At 41.6% G+C, this 22,844-nt stretch overlaps 1 protein-coding gene and 1 long non-coding RNA gene across 3 annotated transcripts; both read left to right on the top strand.

Moving 5' to 3' along the window:
- The first annotated feature begins 779 nt into the window (after nucleotides 1-779).
- On the top strand, nucleotides 780-10,116 carry LOC111607128. The gene is made up of 2 exons (XM_023329040.1): nucleotides 780-978; nucleotides 1,391-10,116. The coding sequence occupies exon 2, from the start codon at nucleotides 1,465-1,467 to the stop codon at nucleotides 9,625-9,627; it is 8,163 nt and encodes a 2,720-aa protein (XP_023184808.1). The 5' UTR covers nucleotides 780-978; nucleotides 1,391-1,464; the 3' UTR covers nucleotides 9,628-10,116.
- Nucleotides 10,117-10,966: 850 nt separating this feature from the next.
- LOC111607081 lies at nucleotides 10,967-15,922 on the top strand. 2 transcript variants are annotated; one of them, XR_002752300.1, is made up of 5 exons: nucleotides 10,967-11,032; nucleotides 11,939-12,143; nucleotides 14,765-14,957; nucleotides 15,414-15,516; nucleotides 15,765-15,922. It is a non-coding gene; the product is annotated as an uncharacterized LOC111607081 (long non-coding RNA). The 2 variants fall into 2 exon arrangements; XR_002752299.1 differs by lacking the exon at nucleotides 11,939-12,143.
- Nucleotides 15,923-22,844: the final 6,922 nt, after the last annotated feature.

The following is a 22,844-nucleotide window of genomic DNA, read 5'->3' as shown; positions in this document are numbered from 1 at the left end:
GTACTACTTTTGGATAAGTATAGTAAAATGACATCATTACCTACTTCGAGTGGAATTGCTTTATGAGATTATAATTTTAAAATTTATTGAGTAATTTGTTTTTGAAAAATGCCATTTGTAGACTTTGCAGGGCAAAAAGTGGCTTAAAATATGTTACTTCACTTTACCATACAAGTGCTGCCAACTCAGCAGTGAGTGTTTCATGAGACCACGTTGGATAGTCTGTGTCAACCTTTGACCTCCCTCAATAGCCATTCCTCAGCAGAGCCTCACTTACACCTGCACGCAAAGTTAGATTTACTGCACCCTCTGTGTTAAATACCCCATTAAAAGTCGAGTCAAAGTGAACAATGAATATGCCATTCTTTGAGGACAGTATTTACTCTTTCTTTCCCCACCAGCACACCCACTCAAAGAACTAAAGCTATGTCTTTCTGGCCCTGATAATGTAGGTCTATATATAGAGAAGCAATGTGACTGAGCTGGCTGTAAGTGTCAGATTCCAGGCGCGCTCGTTGGTCCCGGCCTGATCAGCATCTGCTGCTAACTATAAACCCACCCACCCCATGAGGTACCCCACCCCAGCTTACACTGGAAAGCCAATGCCCATGCGAACCTCAGTCTGGAGAAGAAAAAAAAATTATCTGAGCTACTTGCTGTAAGCTCTTTCCCTGCTGCCACATCAGAGGGGCGGGGCAGAAATTAGTATTAGGGGATGTAATATGTCTAAGGAGGTTCCTCCTCTTTTCTTTTTCTATTCAAGTCTAATAGATGGCAGTGCTCTCCACATTCTGAGGTTAGCCAGTCAGTCTGGCTCTGTCAGTCAGAGATGTGGAGCTGTTTGGTCCTGGAGATGAACAAGGTCTTCTTACCTTGGAATCTATTGCAGACTTGAGAGACCATTTTTTTGAATGAGGGGTGGATTTTTCACTACTGAAGAGCTCAGGACCATCCGAAAAACTACATCAGTGGCCGCAGGTACAGTACAAGTCAGTCAGAGTTTCTCTTCGTGCATATAATGAAGCATGAACATGTGTGTTTCTGTGGTTATTACCATATGTGAGACTAAGTAAGGGTTCCACATTTGCAAAGATAATGTGAAATAACATAAAACTACTGTATTATTTTATTGGAATAATTTAAAGAATACATTTAGATTTTGTAAATGTCAGAAAACCAAATAATCTTTTTTTTTAAGATCAACTGAGTGTCATTTCTTTATAGGAAATGGTAACTTTATTAATTTTTGTTTTTCTGACATTTTAAATCCAAATGAAGCTTAAATAGTGCAAATCAACATTTGTTATCACTAACTTAGTCATTTTTATCTAATCTACTTGTAGTAGAATGAATATGCCCTCCAGGTGATTTTTTTTTATTTTTTATGCAGGAACCCAGCCAAAAGCCCACAGGAGGAGCGGGCAGGACTGGCCACAGTGAATCTTTGGAGCTCATGGTGTAGCGATGGACAGTTGGACTCTCCAGGGGGACAGCTACTCCTTCATGCGCAGTGCGCCCCGCACATTTTCCCTGTGCCATCGTGAGGGTACCCCTAACCACGTTGAAATCTTCGACATTATCAACATCCCCCCTCAGCGGAGTGTCATCTCTGAGACCACCTGCCTGTGTGACATTTTTGGAGACGACGGTGAGTCAGCGTCCCTCTCAAGCAGCCCTGCTGCAGGGCCCGCTGTACCTTCGCAGACAGAGTTGGAAGGAAGAGCTGCTACCACACCACAAGTGGATGATTTGAACGATTCTTCTGGCAGCTATCACACTGCACCTGGATCAAGCGAGGGAGAGGAGGGGTTTGATGATTCAAGAGAAGGGTGTTACAGCCCTGCTCGGCAAAAAGAGTATTCAGATGGGAGGGAATTAGATGAAAAGGAATTAAATTTAAAGCATCCAGAAGTTGCTAAGGATAGCATTGCAAATTTTGAACCAAAAACAGCAACCCCAGTACTTCTGCACAGTACAAGTACCCCATCATCACTCACCCCATCGTATCAAGGCCTCAACAGTGGTGAGACAACACCTTCTCCTGGATATAACAGCCCCAGTTCCTTCAATCCAGAAGGGAGGCTGTCATCACTATCCTCCTCCTCCGCTGAAAAAAGACTTTCACCTCTATCACCTGACATTCAGGAATCGTACAGAGAAACTGAATCAAGTACAATAACCCCTTTACTCAAGGACAGACAGAGTAATTCTTCAAATCAATCTTTAAATCCATCGCTTCCACATGATTTAATTGAGCCAGTTAAAGCCAGCCAGTTAAATCAAAACAGCAGTTCATCACCTGAGACTCCCACTGACCTTTCTCAGGATTATACAGACATTAAATCTAGAATAAATTTTTCATCTTCTATACACCATGGTGTTGATTCAGAATCTCCCTTAGAAGGGCAGGTAGTCTCCCCTGAGCTCAGAAATAGTTCTCCTTCCCCCACCACTCAAACATTACCTCCTTTCTCTGATTCAAGAGGGAGGGTATCTGTACCTGATCTCTTTAGCAGAGAATCCACACCTGATATAAAAGATTCTGCCAACACCACTGAACTTATTTCAGATCTTTCTATTGCTGGAAGAGACACCACGACTACTCCTCAGAGCCAGGACACAGGATTATCAACTGGACCAGGCAGCTCTGTTTCCACACCAGGCCCGAGGTCTACGCCCCCTTCTCCTGTCATTTCAGTAGCCACGTCTCCTGAGCTTGTAGAGGATAGAGTTCCAGCTGGAATAGGGAACACAAGAACCTCCCCTCACTTGCCTACCCCTGCCTTTCTAACCAACACTGGGTCAAGAAGTCCATCGCCTGCTCTTTCGCCTACAGTACAAAACCGTTTAATACTTTCTGAAATCAGGAGTCAGGTGTCTTCACCTGTGGTTAGTAATAGTTTTTCTCCATTACCTGAAGTGCAGCAGAACAGTTCGCCTTTACAACAAATATATACTTCCCCATCACCTGAGATAAGGATTGTATCCTACTCTCCTGAGCTCAGTAACGAGCATAGCTCTCAAGTAAATCCATCACCCGAACTTCATCAGAGAGTCTCACCTTTAGAGGGAAGGTACAATTCTCCATCCCCTGAAATAAGGATTTTCTCCTCCTCTCCAGAGCTCAGAAGGAAAGAACAACACTCTCAAGTAACTCCATCACCTGGACTGCACCAGAACAGCTCACCTTTAGAACAAAAATATACGTCTCACACGCCTGAGATAGGTGCTGTTACACCCCCTCCAGATCTAATCAGGAAAACGTGGCCCTGTCAAGTCAAAGAGGTTTCAGAGTCTTCTCTCACAGAGCAACAAGTTGGCTCTGTGTCACCAAGAAGCTTCTCTTTCTCCCCTCAAATCGCAGGGGTGTCTTATTCTGTTGTTCAGGCTGTGGGCAGGACAAGTTCCCCATTTCCAGGACTTTCTCATACCTCCTCCCCAGAGCCAACTCATTTTCTTGTGTCCTCTGAGTCTGGTAAAGACAGTGTTGACACCAGTGTAGCACAGTCCACTGGTAGTCAAAGAAACTCTCCACATTTATCAGACATCCAAAGTTCTGCCTCTCTGTCTCAGCTCAAAAAACAAACACCTTCTCCTCAGCCAGAATATTGCACACCTTCACCTGAACCAGGATCTTTAACCTGTTCACCAGATGACTGCCTAAGTCCATTTACAGAGAAAATATTCCAGGAATCACTAGCAGCACAGTCTCCAGAATTCAACTCCCTGTATACAACACCTGTTCCTCTCACATCTGAGCTCCAAACAGAGACCATTACTGCCGGTGTCATAGTAATACCATCACCTACACATCTGACAAAAAAAGCTGTGTCACCTTCATTTAAATTAGAGAATAGACTGGAAACTGGTACTGCTGACATAAAGAGCAACTCTTCAGTGGTGGAAGTTTGCGCTCCGATATCTGTCTTATCAGAAAAAAATTCATACAATTCACAGATACAACTCATCACAGAAAGAAGAGAGACAAAAAAGAGAGAACACTGTCAAGAAATATCAAGTGTAGCCATCTCCACTCAGGAAAAACACAACACTCAAACCCCCTTTTCTCAGGAAGAAATCAAGTCTCCTTCCCACAATATTGCAAGCCACAGAGTTCATAGAGCTGCATCCAAGGAGTTTGGGCAAAGACAGGAAAAGCTCCATCCTCTGGTCCCCTCTAACTCCCTGAATTTTGACAGTAATATTTATCTACCAAATTCGACTTGCACACCTCAGAACTCAAGAAGACAGCTGGTACCCAAAATTATACAAGACGACAGGGAGAGGCTGGAGGGGGACATGTCCCGTCATATAAACAGGCGGCGCACTCCTTCTCCACCTCTTACCAGGTTTACACCTGTTCACATTATAGCCCCTCAGAAACCACACAGAAAGTGGCAAAACAGAAGCAATAGCCCCTCTGAAGTTATAGCATCCTCACTGTGTGGTAATTTAAATGAAGCAGCGACAAATAGGGAAAACCCCAATGTTGACCCTGTTGACAATAATAGCCAGGCCCATTGGGTCAGAATTGGAAAGCAATTGGAGATGGACAGAGAAATGCCTTTGGAGCAGGAGAGGGATGTAGGTATGGAGAGGCAAATGGTTAGGGAGATAGACAGAGAGAGAAAGAGGGAGGAGCAGGCTCCTGAAAGAGAAGAGGGGTGGCAGGGGGTTGCCAGTTACAGAGGGGAACAGGTTGAGCTGTCATTCAATGCCAGGAATAGAAAAGGACCTGTGATTCGCAGTGCAGCTCCCACAACCAGAGAGACGCGCCAGGGACTGCCAACAGCACATACTTATTCAGAGAGTCTCCCTGCGACAAGACAGCTACAGCAACAACACAGTCTGCTTAAACTTGCACCTCAGCCAGACCCCAGCAGTTGCAGCGCCAGCAGAAGACTAAAACCTCCCACATCTCAGGACAGGAGAAGTGTGCCTCGACGTGTGTCCACGAGCAGGCCATGTCAGAGCTCCAGCTCCAGTATGGGAAGTGAACTTGATGAAGCAGACCATGAGGTGAAGTGGCTTACAGATGGGGCTTTTCGCAGCCTGTCAAGTCCTGAAGTAGATTACCTTGAAATGTACAACTCCAGCCACTGTTCGTCTACAAACATTTCTCAACCATCTACTCATGACAGTCCGGCTGGGGTCAATGCTGCCTGGCTGTCCTATGCTGACTTCAGAGGTTCTGCACCAAAGCTTGACTTTGATGAACTCTCCTCTCATCAGCAATATCCTCACAGTTTAGATTGCCTAGATCCATCCAGAAGATGTGAGTTAGGAAGCTTTGAATGCATAGATGTAGCTGTGGAAAGAGAGGACTGCAGGAAAGTAAGAAGAGGAGTGCCAAAAAGACAGATCCAACTGAAGAGAAGGAATAATACTGAAGGGAAGCAGGATGAGAGCAGTGAAAATAGCAGTCCTGGGCTACCAGGTATGGTGGAGAGCCCCTCTCAGGAGACTCACCCTAGAGGTATCTTTGTGAGGCAAAACAGTACACCAGCAGCAATGCAAGAAACTCCCCCTAATGAGAGCAGCTCTGAGCTCTCACAGCAAAACGAAAGACAGTCCCAACTCCAGAAATCTGCTTCTATGGATGAAACATACTCTAAAACCAAGATTGCTTCATGCCTCATCAAGAACGTGTTGTCAAAGAAGATGCAAGGTGTTGACAGACAGCCTGATGAGCAAGCAAGTGAAGAAGTGAGCCCACCAACAGAGAGTGCAACAGCACCATCTGAAGAATCACCGAAACTTGACTCTAGTAATCTGAGTTCCAGTCTTCAGTCAGATCACAGCCTTTCATCTGAGAGACTTTCTTTGAGGGGAGAAACAGGCATGAAGGATCAAGCCGCCCTGCCTAACGACCACAGATTAAAATCTAGTTATAGACCAAGTTCATCCAGCAGTGGCAGAAGTGTCACCTTCTCCCAGACTGACAGTGAAGAAGCTGATTCCCAAACTCGAAGTACTAAATCATCAGCTTCAGAGATAAAATCCAACTGCAGTATACCGTTTGAGGGTAAAAGAAGTGGTTTACAGTCCTGGCAAACACATGAAACTGTGGTAGGTGCACCAGGGAAAGCACCTGCGTGGGACACAGCAGCTCCCTCAGAACGTCCTTCTGTCAACACACTGGCAAGAGGAACAAACAGAGATCAAAAAGTTGAAAACAAAGATCAACACAGACAACTTCAACAAAGAGACAAAGATACCTGCACATCTAAAACACAGGAGATCAAACTCACAGCTGTGGAAAAGAAGAAGGCCTCACTAAATGTCTGTCTCACTCCAGAGGCAGAAAGCAAATCTTTTCCACCAGATGGATCTGCTGGAGAGAAGGAAGAAAATACTAAGACCAAAGCAGAAGACAAAATACAGGATGAAGGGGACGGGGATGATAACGTTAAGGCTCCCGTTCACAAAGTTAGAGATGTAAGGCGGCTTGTGAAAAATACATACAACTTGTCCTTCAAGGCAATTAGTCCTGATAACCAGTCAGGCATCAATGAAGGAAACTGCAATGAGGAAACAAGGGAGGAGGTGCCAGTAGAGGAGAAAATAAATGTATTAAAGGAGGCTAGCAGAGAAGAGAGGAAAGAAGAAAGAGAAGAAGAGGTCAGGGTCGACAGAACACCTGAAGAGAAAGATGAAGCAAAAGATTCAATGCATCAAACATTACTTCATTCAACTCAGAATAAAAGAAATTCTCCATCTGGTCCACAGCCAATGCAAATCGAATGCAAGGCTGTATGCTGGAAAGATGACAAAAATAAAATGCAAAACATGAAGAAAGATTTGGGCAATAAAAACCAAAGCTCTTTGTTGTCTTCCCCAGATGCGAACTCAATAGAGAGCAGACTAAAACACACAATGGAAGAGAAGATGATCCAAAAGCTTGGTGAACATAATATTAGTACCACAGCAGAAAAGAAAAAGAATGTGACAGAAATCCACAAAGTGCCAGACTGTGAGGACAAACCCACATTGGCTAGAACAGACCGAAAACCTCCCATGCTTGGAAGCCTCCCTAAACTGCCTAGTAAGGAGAGGGAGGTGTCCACTGCTGTAGTTTTAATAAGAGAGAAATCAAATAAATCCAACATATCTGCATCTTTAAGTCATGAAGAGACTTCTGCCCAAATCAAAGCTCCTGCTTCTCTCTCACCTATCCCCCCTGTTTCTGGCGGTGCATCTGGTGGTAGTGTTGGCCACTCAGTTTCAATGCTTTTAAAGGAGAAAGGTTATCAAGCTGACATTGGCGCAGTGGTGAGCGATGGTCAGAACTTAACTAGAGGTAAAGGACCTACTTGTAAGCATGTGAACTCTTTGGAAATCCCTCTTCAGACCATTCCTCCTTCAGAAAAAGTTTTTCCTGATTCTCACAGAGGGAGAACCTTCTCCTCATCCTCCACCACCTCTGGCCCCTCAGCAATGACTGAAAGTGCAGATGTCCTGGAAAAGCCCACAGAAGAGGAGAGAGTTAGCATTAAACCTCCAAAGAAAGATACAGCAACAACAAAAAGGAACACAATGGACCAAACACTAACAATCACCAAACAAAATGACACTATAGGAGATTTTGAAGCAGTCAAAAGACTTGATCCTACTTTCCCCCCCAGGTCTCCTGCAATACGAAGATTCAAACCACAGCCAGGTGAGACCAGGTCACCATCAAAAGATACAGAGAAAAAAGAAATCTCCTCATCATCTTTGGGAAGCCACAGACCTCAAATGATTGAAGTGAAATCTATAGCTAAAAGCTCTCAAAAACCAGCAGTGCCTCCGAAACCAAACTGCAAATTTAAGCCTGGAGATTTGGGAAATGTGACAAGTGAAGCACAGAGAGCATCAACAGCCTCCTCTAGTGGAAAACAACGAAATGAGGAGAGACCGCAGACAATTGTAGTGAGCTCACCTACAGTCTACAGGAAGATTTCCAATGAGTCTGCCTCTGCATCAAATTATTCAAGAAAGCTTGCTGTATCTGCTGTGTCAAACCTTAAGCCACCACCTCACAGAACAACAGCAGCCAATGTCACCAGCATCTCTAACATGTCAACAGCATGTGCAGACACAGAGGCAGTTACTGACCAAGGTCAGCACCAACAATCTACTGCTTCGCCTCAGAGCTCCAGGCATGCTAAGAAACCTGAATCCCTAACTACAACGTCAGACACCGGTTTAGATGTAGCCCAGCAACTTGTTCCACAACCAAATCCACATCAAAATGTTGGATCTACTCTATCTGAAGTTGACCAATCTACTTCAATGGACCCAGAGGGTCAACAGTGTTCTAGGGCGACATGTGAACATGAGCAAACTATGCCTGTTAGCTCCAACAATCTGAAGCAAGTGCCTGCTGTTTCCACAACTCAAAAGTACACTCATCAACCATACAGAAGAACAGTCTCCAGTGAGCATGCCCAAAGAATAGACGATCAACATTTTTATACCTCAGATGACCCTCCAAGCTACGACGAAAGAGAGAGCTTCAGTCCACTCTTGCTTCCTGATATGACTTCAGCGAGGTCAAATCGGTATCAACCCTCATCCCGTCCTCCTTGTTCCTGCACAGCTGGCTACCCCTCTCACTGTGGTCCTACCTCTCCTCACCAGCATCGCAGTCCCCATAACCTTACCCCACCTGGTCTGCCACACTCTCCAGGTCAGGCACTACCTTACCAAGTGGCTCAGCCCCCTCTCCACTGTAGACCTGAAATGCAGCCATTGGGTTACCAACCAAGATCTCCAAAATCAAGCCCTCTTGGTCCAAACCAACCACAATCCATGTACCAGCCTCTCCATCCCTCCGCTGCCTGTGGTCCCCTTTCTTCACTCATGCAGGCCTGCCCTGCTGACCGCTCTCTGCTGCCACAGCAACATATTGGAGCTCGGCGGCCTCCTGTTCACAGATCTCCCCATCAGCAGCCACCAAATCTGACTGGGGCTCCTTACAGTGATCCAGGCCACAGCCACTCTCCCGTCCTGCCTCCTATAGATCCTCAGTACCTATGTGGCCCCCAAAGCATGGGTCCCTCCTATGGGTCAGAATATGGCGGCGATAGCTCTAGTGTGTATTCAGAAAGTAGCTATGCACAGCCACCACGTAGAGTACTCCTGGATCCTGAGACAGGGAAGTATTTTTATATTGAGGTGCCTGTGCAGCCCCTTAGGAAAATGCTGTTCGACCCAGAGACTGGTCAGTATGTGGAAGTGCTCATCCCACAGCAGGCAATGTCACATTCAGGCCTGTACCCTCCTGCTGGACCCCACTTCCAGCCTCTCCACAACCACAACATCTATGCCCCGGCTCCTCAATACATGCCCTGTGCTGCTCCTCCCCCATTAGCTCACCCCCAGGTTCAGCCTCAGCCACCCCAATATCCTGAGGTGTCTGCTGCACCTCCAATGCATCCAAGTGGGTCTGGGGTCAGCTACAGGAATCCGTCAGGACAGGGATCAAAGCCAGAGCCCAAAAACCACCGACCATTGGACCAAAGGTACCTTGAGAATATGTATTATGTCCCAAGTGTAATAAATGCAAGCCCAAATACCACCCCACCTGACTATTACCACAGGCATACTTCTAACTTACCCACGACTGGGGGGAAAAGGTCCTGAAATAGAGGGCAGAGGCCGCCTTCCTGGAGCCTGTGGAGTTTAAAATACACTATGTATAAATGGGGTGGCTAATGTTGGTCTGTGATGTTATTTGAGTTTTGACACTACAGCTGAAGAACGCAATTCTTTAGCTGTTGTTTATTTGCTGATGCTGCTATACTTTTTGCTGAGCTGCTTTTACAAAAAAGATTTTTAGGTTGGTGTCTTCAGAAATACATGTGTGTGGGGCTTTTCTATGACCTGTTTATCAAACTATTACTTAAACTTTTATATGTAAGATGATTAAAGGGATGCACAGGAGCAAAACATCTGTGGGATTATTAATTTACTGATGTGTTTTTAGTCTGTAAATGTCCACAGAAACTTGAAAATGCAGTATGAAAAGACCTCATATTTATCTTAATAATGCATTTACACAAGTTGAGTGAGTTTGTGCACATGATGTCTGCTACACAATGCAGCACTCTCAATAAAATGTCAAATGTCAAATTTCTTCTCTTTAGTCTTTCTTCCCTAATAATTGCACTTTTAAAAAGATACAAAAATTTAACTATAGTACTCTAGTTTAGTCTTACAGGATGTTACTTTGAATTATTAAATAGGTTCATGTTTTAAAGCTTTTTTTTTTTACAACTAAACAATGCTGTCGTTTGTTCTAGGAGAAAGTGCATGACACAAATTATTAAAGAAAATTGGATTTTTACATCATAAAACTAGCTAAATACTCAGGAAAATTATAAATGGATATATGAAGCATGTATTATCTCTAATAATTGCTTAAATATGATGATTACTAATGGTTTATTCTTTGGTACTGAAGATGACCGCAGAAACATGTTTTTGTTTATATGAAACATATTGAATTTTAAACCACTAGAGGTCACTGTGCAGCACCAAATAACGACCTAATGTTGAGAGGGGCTGAATTAGGGGTCTCAAAACCTTGTCCTCCAGCTCAGGTTGTAGATGCATCCTTGCTCCAACCTATCTTAATGTAATGATTGAATTACCTCTTCACCATGCCACAGAGTTTGGCAAAATCCTGGTAACATGCATTTGATTCAGATGTATATGTATCCAAAACCTTCAGAACAGTAGATTTCGAGGACTAGATTTGTAGACCCATGAGTTAATTTTGAGTCTGATAATATGGCTTATTGAAAGGAAATTATAATTTTAAGCTGTCAGATTTTATTTAAACAAAGAAAAACAAGCGATGTTCTGCAGAAGCACAATGTGACCACAAGGGGGACCCCTTGACCAAAGGTAGAAAAAAAGATCATGCCAGGAAGTTGCACATAACCTACTTAGCCTACTCTGTGTAAGTAGGACCAAAAACATGAAGGCAACTTTACGACTTTTCTTCTTAAACCTGCGCCTACTCACTATGTCCAGGAGCTCAATTGTAAGTACCCACCACATCCTTTAATGTGGCTGACGGTAAAGTTTATGGTCTGCAGGTGGCTTCTTGTGTATGTGACTGCCAGGTGTGGGGGAAATAAGATTAAAGCATACACATTCCCATATGGAGACAAAATAGCATGAGAGTTAGCTTGATTATAATAACTGAGCCGGAAACATATCACTGAGACTTCCATTATCACTACAGAGTAGTATAAATTAACTAATGATTATGTAAACTTTTAATAGCTGTCTGGCAAACTAATACGTGTGTTATGACTACATAGCAACATTCAAAATATATATTAATCATTGACAGAACACAAGCCCTAGCCTAGACTGGCACCTTTTAACTTCTGCAAGTGTCAACTAAATATCTCCGTTTATTGTCATACACCTACATTTTCACAACCTGTAGAATGATGAAAGGCACACCTTGGAAAAGCACACTAATCTGTGTAAACCTCTTGACACGCCTTTTTTCAAAATGACTATTAGACAAATCCACATATTTCCATGTGACTTTGATCTACCCCAGTAGTTTTTACAGGGTAGTATTTCCTATAATCTGAGCTGAAACAACCAGTTCTGCAGCATTTTCTTTCCAGATTATCCAACAAATTTATTTTTATTTCTTTCAAGAAGTTTGCAAACTGTCTTTGAAGTACCCAGTACTTTAAAAAAAGATATTATAACAATAGTAATGTTTATACGATTGTCTTTTTACAAAGAAAGGCTGTGAGGTGGAGGACATGTAGTTCCCATGCACATCCTCCACATCACATTTGAGTCCAACGAATTTCAGTCAAACACACAAAACACACCATGAGATCATCAGTTGGTCACTGGTCTCTTTCCATCAGTGTCTGTTTTTCGCTCTGTTTCTGTGATCTGTTCTCTATATTGAAAGGTGTCGACCCCAGGAGGTCTATAAAGGCACGGCACACCCAGGAATGTGTGGGTGAGACTGACCCTGGAGCCACGTTTGATGTGGACCAACAGCACAGCTGATTATTCACTGGAAAAAACTCCTCTCTGCATTGTCCAATATCAGGAATGTTGAAAAAGGAGAGTGGGTGGCATGGGCCTGGCAGCTAGATAAGACAGACTTTTAGGTAACAATAAACTGGATAGATGCTTCCTTACATTTTCCAGTAACATGTGCTACTGGAGATTAGATCTCTATTGTTTGTAAAAGTGAAATTGTTGGCTTTAATGGTTGTGTTGCTCACTTAGTCGGAAGTGAAAGGGTGATCTTATTATTCCTATTACTATAAGTGCATGTATTAATGGGGAAGAAGTTAGGTCATGTGGGCATTTCAGTCCCCTGCCAGACATTCGTGTTCATAACTCCTGCCTGAATGACCTCCTTTTAATGGGAGGGTTCCAAGAAAGTTTGAGTTATCTAAGAACACTAATAGTAAGATTTAGTTTCAGACGTCCCCCTAATACTAAAATAAAACCCACTCTTTTACAATAAAATGCTACTTACCATGTGGAGTCAGCTCAGAACTACTGCAGCCTCATGTTTATCCCTGACTAAAAAAATATTAAACAAGCACAGCAGTTCATTAAAAGTTGAATTTTAATTTATTTTATTTTATTTTTAAAATGTTTCACTTTGTGCTGAAGTTAACAAGCTTTCCAATAATATTCAAATTTATTGAAAAGGCCTGTATTTATGTTACTTTTCAAAACTTTGACCTACAGTATGACACAATGTGATTTCACGCCTTCAGCAGGATTTTTAAAAATTATTATTATTATTTATTTCTTTATCACTCCATCTTAAACCTTGCAACATTTGGTGAAGATGTATATTAAAGGAATAAAACAGAATGTCACTCTTGCCCCTTTGGTGGAGTCACCTGAATACTCACTCCCATGCCCTTAAAAGGCTTTCCTTTCAACCCAGCAGAGGCGGACAAACTGTGAGTGGGTGTATGTCTGCGTGTGTTGTGTGTGTGTGTGTGTGTGTGTGTGAGGTCATCATGACGGAGAAAAGAATGACAGAAGCAACAACTAGAAGCGATCTGAGATGCGAGAGAACACCTGAAACCCTGCATTCATTTTGTTGCCTAGCAACCTCAGGGCGTAATAATTGGTGCGGGTTGTAAAAATCCTTACAACTGTGTTTACACTTGTGTGTCATACAGACTTCCTTCCCTCCACCAGGTGGTGCGTGCCTACCTGTCACGCCCGGTTATTGCTTCATCGCAGGCTTTCATATCCTTTTCGTCCAGCAGCAGTAATCTAACGTAGCCTGACTCATCTGTTTAGAAATCAGTAAATGTTCTCATGGTTATTGATCTTTACCGAGTGCTACATTATGCAGAGGGTCGCAAGATAAGTCTTCCTTCATTATTATTTTATATGAAGTAAACCTGAAGCCAGCTCAGAAAGGGTTGTTTGTTGTTTTTGGGGTTTTTGTTGCTAATAGTGGAACTTATTCGTCTAGACCTGTCTAGTCATCTGAGTGTCCCAGGACCCCTCATGTCCAGGCAGGAAATTGTTGCTTATACTAGGAGTCTGTCATTGTTTCTATGAAAGTTATGAGAGTTTGAAAATGAAGTAGTCTGGGAGTGATGTCATAGCCTGATCACTTTACCCGCTGTCCTTCTTCACCTCTTCCAACAAGGAGCTGGGCGGTGGATCAATGGGAATGGAAGGAATGACAGGAGTCTGTGTGTGTCTGTGTTTAGCCATTTTTTATTTTTTTTTGTAAAAGGCCCATTAAAAAAAACAAAACAACAACTTCGAGGACCAGCTGCTCCTTATAGGTCCCAAAGCCTGGGCCCCATAAGAAGAAGTGCTGTTTTTGTAATTAGGGGTTAGATTTAAGACTAATGAGCACATAATACAACCGTTTCTACAATTTCCCTGAGGGAAAATCCCAAAGGGATTAATAAAGTTTCTATCTATCTATCTATCTATCTATCTATCTATCTATCTATCTATCTATCTATCTATCTATCTATCTATCTATCTATCTATCTATCTATCTATCTATCTATCTATCTATCTATCTATTAGGTTTTGGTAAAAGTTAGGGTCTAGGTATACAATAGTAATGAATAGGGTTAGGGAGAATATCTGTATTAGACATGAACACAGTTACTAAAATGAATGGAAGTCAACACATGTCCTAATATGGGTAGAAATACAAACTTGTGTATGTGGGGGTGTGCGCGTGTGTGTGTGTGTGTGTGTGTGTGTGTGTGTGTGTGTGTGTGTGCGTGTGTGTGTGTGTGTGTGTGTGTGTGTGTGTGTGCGTGTGTGTGTGTGTGTGTGTGTGTGTGTGTCTGGCTACTGAGACAACAGTTATTGGCAGGATCAAGTTCTTGGCTGTCTCCGATCCTGAATCACTCATTGCTGGTTACATGTCTGAACTCTTATTGATGCCATACTGTGTCAAATATTCTCTTCATATTTTGACGGCCAGCACAATAAGGGCTCGGGTCGCCTGCAGAGAGGTCTGGCAAACGTTAACAGGAGGGAATCTCCAGAGAATCCGCCTTAAGTTCGGTTTTAGTCCACGTGTTCGCTCTGAGGTGGTATGCATGGGCCACTGAATTCCTCAGGCATGATGCAAAGCTATGAGTCAAATTAGGACAGCCCTGACCGCACAGACATTGGTCATTACACCTTTTAAATTTAGAGCCTGTAAATATAATATATTACTCTCCTTATTTCTCCATGTTGAAAGCAGACTTGTTTTTATCTTTCACTCCTGAAGAGTCTCATTGCTGGCTATATCACCATGTGTGTGGAATCCCATTGCCAAGACAGCCAATGTCAGGCTGAAGAAGGCCTGAAAGAGCTGCTCATTGTTATCCGGTCAACTCCAACGAAGTGTCAAACAGCTGACATGGAGAAAGGACCAAGCACCACGGACACATGGCGATACATTATCATGCAAATATTAACAGGTGAGGTGAATGTTAGCCGTGGACTTTGTACATGTGGGATTTGACGATTATATGGGTGAAAGTTTATAGGCTTCGGCGGCAGCCGATGAATCTGATTCCATAGATCGTTCAAGTATTTAAAAGCTACAACAGAGCAAGTTTCTCTGTCATAGAAATTTTATTGAGTCTCATTTCTACACTCAATTACATCAGACTAAACACAATAGTGATTGTTGGAAGCTTAAACTTAAGAGTAATCTACTGTACAAATTAGTGAGGGGAATTAAATCTCCACTGACAGTGGATCTTAATATGTAGAAAAAAATATTTTAGTTTTTTTTCCTGAATCAGAGGACACCCACAACTCCTTTATTTCAGGTAACTAGACTTAGTTCTAACCATAACAAGCCACATTTTAAGAAATTCAGACAAGATTTATACAAATATTTTAAAATCTGTAAAAACGCTTCCTTTCAGAGTCTGAGTACCCCTGGGAAAGGGAACCTGGATGTACAAAATCTTTTTGACGTCTATTTCCAGAGCCCTGCTGAAGCCAGGCCCAGCATCAGTCGATGAGAAGGTAAATTTAGGTTTTTAAATAAACGGTACCAGCAGATTCTGCATGAAGAGAGCAAGTTTTTTTTTCCTTTTTCATAAATTTTTGGACTTCTGGACATTGCTTTGACCTGACTGTCAATCAACTCAAAGTGAGACCGTTCCAATATCTGGGCTAAATTATGTGTTTTGAACTTAGGCTACTGCAAATGGACTTTCTGTTGCATGTTTGCGTAATGGTTTTGCTAATTCTATTCTGTTATCTGTTAACAGACTGATGCAGGATGTCCCCTCTGCAATTGGCACCAAGGGAATTTGTGGAAGATACTCTGCTTGGATAAGACTGAAATGCAAAACAACTGGTTTAAAAACATTTAAACCAATTAAACTGACTTTAATCTCAGAATTCTGACTTTAATGTCAGAATTAGGGCCCCGATAAGTCAGAATTCTGACTTTAATCTCAGAATTCTGACTTTAAACTCAGAATTCTGACTTTAAACTCAGAATTCTGACTTTAATCTCAGAATTCTGACTTTAATCTCAGAATTCTGACTTTAATCTCAGAATTCTGAGTTTAAAGTCAGAATTCTGAGTTTAATCTCAGAATTCTGACTTTAATCTCAGAATTCTGACTTTAAACTCAGAATTCTGAGTTTGTGTTTAAGGTCAGAATTCTGAGTTTAAAGTCAGAATTCTGAGTTTAACCTCAGAATTCTGACCTTAAACTCAGAATTCTGAGTTTGTGTATTGAAGGTCAGAATTCTGACTTTAACCTCAGAATTCTGACTTTAATCTCAGAATTCTGACTTTAATGTCAGAATTCTTTCTTTTTTAGGGGCCCTAATCCTCTTCCGTACATTTCCTTCCTATTGACAGCTATATGCTATGAATGGAGAGTTGTGTGCATCAAAAAAATCTAAATGTGTGTTAAAGTTTGTGCGCGCTAAAATGTTCAAGGTGTGTGAATACTTGCAAGGCTTTGTATATTTAATACCTCTTTTTTAAGGACTTTTAATATTTTGATTAAGATACAAAAGTATGCCTTCTGCTTCTCACTCATAGTTTCATTTGATTTTTGAAATTAGTCTTTCTGAATTTGCGTAAATTCAAAGTTGGTACATTAGCTTGTGTGGACCTTACACTGCCATGATGTGATGCTGTTAAAGGTTTGCATGATCAAGTCCTGCCTCACAGGCGTACAGATAATTATCTTAATCAGGCATATGCAATAAACTATGAAACTCATGGACTTTTGCCAGTCAGGGAAAACCCCTCAATGGTTATTGATAGAAGGGCTGTTAACCACACTGATGGGGTCAGCTGTAGGGTTGTGAATGACTTCCAAAATGAGATGAATTTTATTCTAATCAGGCAAAAACAATAACTTTGTTTTGCTGACCAGGAGATCTGTGTATTGATTAATTGGTGTGAACAAAAACTGAAGAAATAGAAGAAGAGACAGGTTGGAATTTTTGAAGTATGGATTTTGTAGAGTCATCAGAGTCTTACCTCTGCTATTTAGCTATTAGGAGAAACAGAGATGAGTCTTCACCTGAGTTAATTACTTACAAATCATTGTTGCAAATGATTTTACTCCTCTCCTAATTCTAACACTGCCATCGCAGTTGCAGTTTAGTGGTACGTTTGTGGGCCCATATGAGCTTTTCTATTTAAAACCACAGCGTTCTATGTCAATAAGAAACTAAGGCAAAAGTGTCAGCAGCATAATGTGATTTTCAGACCAAAAGCCGGCATGTGCACAGCTCACCAGGAGAGTTTTGTGGGGTACAGTTTCTACTTTCAAAACAACAAGCAGATGTTGACTGATTTTCAATGTACAAAGGCAGCAGATGTCATAATCATACATGCATCCCATGCTAAAACGTTTTAGTGTACTACTCCTACAAGTGAGACAGAGAAGATGAAGACCCACATGGCAGAGAAAATGATGAAGACGTCTGGAAAGCTTTCAAGTGTTGTGTTGGTAAGGGGCAGTTTGGTCAGAAGCACATTTTGCAGCTTAATGTCACACACATGTCCTTTAGATAAGACACATACGCCCATCTCTAAGAAACCGCAATCGTTGCTTTCAGAATATAGGACGGAAATAGCATTGAAAAATGTTGTCGATTTGGAAAACCCTTTGACGTGCACCGTGCAATACATAATTATATTCTTTCATAATAACCACCTGCATGTGTCATTACCTTTACTTGGTGCGTCTTATTTAGAATAAATTGCAGGTATGAGTTCTTTGAATCAGTTCAAAGAGATGTGATCCCATTCATCACGGTAACCATGACAAAGGCGAGACTAGACGAGTGGGAAGAGGTGCAAACAATCAGTGCAACTTAATGGTCATTTATCATTTATCATGAAGGTCTTTGCCCCCAGATTGCTTGTGAAAATTGCAAGCAGTTGCTATGTGTCATTTTCCATCCACGTCCATGCGGGGCTGTTGAAGATAGCAACAACAAAAAAAACAAAGAAAAACCTGTTTGTTATTCCTTTATTCTCCACCAACCAAAGCATTCCACTTGACTTATCAGTATTTTTTTTTTCCAAGAACCAATAAACACGCAGAGACTAAAACGGTTCGGACGTTAATGGGTGAGGGAGTATTTTCATAACAGATAAACTTTTATCGTGGATGCAGTCGTGCATCGTTGGGAAATGACACAGAACGTTCGTTGCCAGCTAAGGAAAACAAACACCAAGAATAAAAAAAGCCACTTACGATTGATAGTTACCTGTCAACCCAAATATTTTTAAAATACCTTTCTTGCAGAACATATTGTCCTCCAACGAGAAATAACCAGATAAAAGCCAAAGGTCAAAGGCTTTTATCTGGACAACCTACACTGGTAACTGCATCAAGTGTTACTAAGTGTTAGTTGTAAGAACAAGCTATCCTCTTTATTAGCAGAGCTAAAACGTTTGTCAGAGCTACATGGAGTTCCTGCTACAGTCCAGACATGCTTCAAGTCTGACACACAGCACTTTATGGCATCATTCTGCTAATTGGAAGATGATATCTGAACTACTGAAGCAGTAGAAAAGCTACGTAGCACAAATTAACATGTAGGTAGACCTAAATTACAAATTCTCAAATACAACGTTGTCCTCAATTATTAGTAAGGATGTTTAAAAACTGTTCAAATAAATCCACTTTTATAAATCAAAATTAGGGATATGTTACTACAATTAAAGTAGTATATCTATTATATATATATATATATATATATATATATATATATATATATATATATATATATATATATATATATATATATATATATATATATATATATGTGTGTTTTTTTTCCTGCCTTATTTGTGTAGGAAACTTTAATTATTTTTATACTATTTCCTGTTTTCTTTGGGTACAAATATGAAGGGATACAAAATCCTAGTTCATAGTCTCTTTTGCTGCAAAGCTGAAGGAGGATTGAAATTTATCAAGTTACCACGTCACTGTCAGACAACTGCATCAATACAACTATTAATGTTTTGCGTTTGCTAAACACGACTTTGACTTTAAAGTCCAACAAATCATAAGAGTCACGGAAACCTTGTTAGAGTGCATCATAGCTCTTCAAGATTCCTAAAATCGAATTTTTTTTATCAATGAACCAAAGTTGAGTTGTTAACGAGTCATTCCACAGGATAATGATGAAAACATATGGCCAAACCAGGAACAAAATGAACCTCTGAGCTGATGTAGGAAAAGAGGCCACATCAGCTATTCATAATGATTAATGTGTAACCTTAGTAGAAAACCAAAAGGGGTGAATCAGAGAAGGCATGCTTGGATGATTATAGCTCTGAGTGTCAGCCTGAGTTAGCAGAGAGAGAAGGCCTTCTATTGTTGTGCAGAGAATAGTCTCACAGTGGCAGATTCCACTGTGGTCACACAGGCAGTGCTCTGATAAGCTTCCTCCGAACCAATCTCAAAGAATCCGTTGTCCTGCCCTGATAGATTGAAGTTATTTCCCCAATACTGCAATGGCGTGCTTCTAGACAACAGCTCACAGAGCCGATGGAGGCACAGAGTCCAAGGCCCGTGAATGCAATGCAGCAACTGTAGTTTGATGTGACGGGAATCTGTGTCGACAGGTCATCAGGTTACTTTACAATACAGAAACAGCTGTTGTTGAGGTGATTATGATCAACTGCTGACAGCAGGCAAATGTGATACACCGGTTTTTAGTTCTGGCAGATTTTACAGCACTGCTCAGAAAACGTTATCCATTTCATCACTGCCTTCATCAGTCCATTAAGAGACAATTACTGCTCCCCTCGTCTGTGTGTGACACATTAACTGGCTTGATCAAGAAACAAGTTTCAGATGATACTGTGTTTTGAAAGCCAAATCTCCCAGTGGCTGTTTTTCTCCTTATACTTTTTCTCTCTGGCTTTATATGTACAGGATAATTTAATACAATAAAGCATTAAGCATTTGTGCAAATCACATAGTGCCTTTCAATTTATTCATACACCTAAGGAACAGTCACCTATTTTGTCATGCTGCAATCACAAATTTCTAATGCAAACACATTTAATCCTAGACTGTGATTTTATTTTTATTTAACTAAATAGAATTTGGCATTCGGGTTCGGTTTATTCTGTGTCTCTAGGTTTGTTTTCTATTTCTACATGTTCTTTTCTTCCCTTCAGTCTCCCTCTATACTTGTGTGAACTTGTTTTGTTTTTAGTCATAACAAAGTCTCCCTCTGCTGTTTTCCATCACTCTAATCGCTCAGCTGCCAGCAGACGTCACTTAATTTGTAAATATAGAAAACCTGTGATTGTTAGAGGTTAAGAATGGTGAACAAACAGCATCGTGAACACTAATGAACACATCAAGCAGGTTTAACCAAGACAAGCACTTGGTTAAATGATAAAACTTAATACATTTACTAAAGTCATCTGTTACTTTTTGGGTTTTTTGTCATAATTGCTTCAGCATCATGGGACAACTTTGTGAGGGGAGTGGTTGTCCCTTTCTATTCAGTGCATCATACCTGATTGAAAACTTCAATGACAAACAAACATCATGGCCTCCGGATTTGCGTCACTGCGTGTGGTTCGCTGCATGGTGGCCGTCTTCACTTGCAGGCCCACAGCATCCACGCCGCAGTATCAGTGCATTTGAAGGGCAAACGTTGAGTTTGGATGGAAACCATGGTAATGACTTGTGACCGCAGCAGTGACTCGCTACCTCAGTCACCACAGCACTGGGCAAAGCTTCAGTCGACTTTTACAGAATCCTCCAGCGGTCTCTAAAAATGCATCGCTCTGTGGTTTTGGAGCATTGGACTGTTGGATTTTGCCTCTTTCTGAATTGTTCTTTTGCTCGTTTTCTTTGGGATTTATGCAACGGCCAGTCTAAACAACCGTTGAGAATCAAATCTGGAAGTATTTATTTTTGGACGTATATTTAGCTAGTGACCACAGCCCTGGAACATGCCAGCCATGCTAACTAGCTGGGGTAAGGCTATATTTACAGAAGGATGGGTATCCATCACGGTGGTGTGAAAGCACACAGACAGCCAGAGCGCGAGGAAGGGAACGTGTAGCTCATCCGTCACCACAGTCCGGTCTCAGGGGTTGCCTATTTAAAACCCAACACAATTTGCAACACAGAGACACACGGGACAAACAACCGTGCATGAACACACTCACTTCCACCTAGGAGAGACTAGCTGACCTCACCTGCATGTTTTTCAAGTGTGGGAGGAAGACGGAGGACCTGAACTGAACCCGGGCATGTACAGGGAAAAGATGCAAGACACATGCAGAGAAAAAAAGCGGTTTATTTCTAAATATTGTGAAATAATTGTCCAGAGACCATTTATGTAAAACTGACTTCCCTCTGCATAATGTTGCCATTGTCATGCTTCACTTTGGGGACTGGGGATGTTGTGATCATGGTGATTTGCAGGGTTAACATCCTGCATAACGTTTTGGATGTGAGTTAATAAGGGAATTGGTTGCATTGAATTTTATCTAAGGGTAACAGATTAGATGCCTATTGCTTCCAGATGTTTGAGTTAGTTTATCACACGAATCCCCACCAAAAATACATTGAAGACAGTAAAAATGTTCAAAATGTATAAATGCTTTTGCAAAGTACTGTAAAGTGTGTCTTTGTGCACTGACTATACCAAATGGAGAGCTGGCATTTTCTTTCTCCCAGAAAGCTTTTGTTGTCATTTATGTTCTTTAATCCTCTTCAAGTTTCAGAATTTTTCTCTCGGTTACTTTTGATGCTTTTAATGGTGAATTCTGCAAAATTACAGTTCTGGGAAAATCTAGTCAATCTTTTTCAAAACAGCAGAGACTCAAAACCGTTTTACAAGTCATGCAGGTCGTGCAGTTGTCCAGTTTGTCCAGCAACAGAATAGAAAAAGAGGGAGAAGAAACAGCTGATGGTGACTCCTGGGCTTTCTGTATTGGCACCCTACACCTGAATGACATCATGTCAACTGTCAATACAAGTGGCATAGACAGTCCGTTTCTGCAAATAGCTGACCAGACAAGCAAGTTCATGCAGACAGACAGATGGACAAGGTCAGGGAGTGGCAGATAAACAGATATGCTGCATCACTGCTCAAGACTGTAGTGTTGCATATTGGGTTAAGCAAACCAAAGCATGCATGCATCTAATCAATTTTGCAGAAAAAAAAAGAATTTTTGCACATTGGATATCTTCTAGAACTAGCTACCTGCAACAGCTCTATTTAACTCAGCTGTCCCCTGTGTGCATATTTAGAGCTAATATTGTTGAAATGCATTTACTTGGTCAAAGAAAATCTAAAGAACTGCTCTTTGTTTTGCTTCATTTCAATGAACCGCCAAACAATGCTGAATTTGCTGCTGGTTGAGCTTTCGTCTTAGTATGCTAGTCCAAGGTTAGGCACTTTGTTTATCACATTGTTGAGGTGGTTGACAGTTGTTGTCATCTACTCCATGTTGAGTTTAATGGCCTCTCTGGGGACCTACAGCATGTTCATAGCAAACTCTTGACACTCCAGTCACAAGTTTGCTTTATATTCAGCTCCTAGATTTTGTGCAACATCTGCAATGAGAGCAAGCCACCAAATATGTCCGCGTGCGCTTGCCCTTGCTAAGGATTCTGCAGGTTGCACTGAGCCATGGTGCACCGGGGTTGCATTTTTAGTTAAGATGGTCCAGTTCTTGAAGTGTTCAATGAAACTCTCCATGTAGGGATATTTGCCTGTGTGCTCTGAAACACTAGAAGCCTCCCAAATCTCCCCATCTGACTCCCTTTGGGGTATAAATAACACAAACCCATAAACACTCCCACATCCAACAAATAACAAGGACT

This window comes from Xiphophorus maculatus, chromosome 23, assembly GCF_002775205.1.
Source record: "Xiphophorus maculatus strain JP 163 A chromosome 23, X_maculatus-5.0-male, whole genome shotgun sequence".
NCBI lineage: Eukaryota > Metazoa > Chordata > Actinopteri > Cyprinodontiformes > Poeciliidae > Xiphophorus > Xiphophorus maculatus.
This window is presented reverse-complemented; position numbering and strand designations above follow the sequence as displayed.

Excerpts from the sequence above, each read along its gene's own strand:
- LOC111607128 (XM_023329040.1), top strand. The coding sequence starts at position 1,465 with ATGGACAGTTGGACTCTCCAGGGGGACAGCTACTCCTTCATGCGCAGT.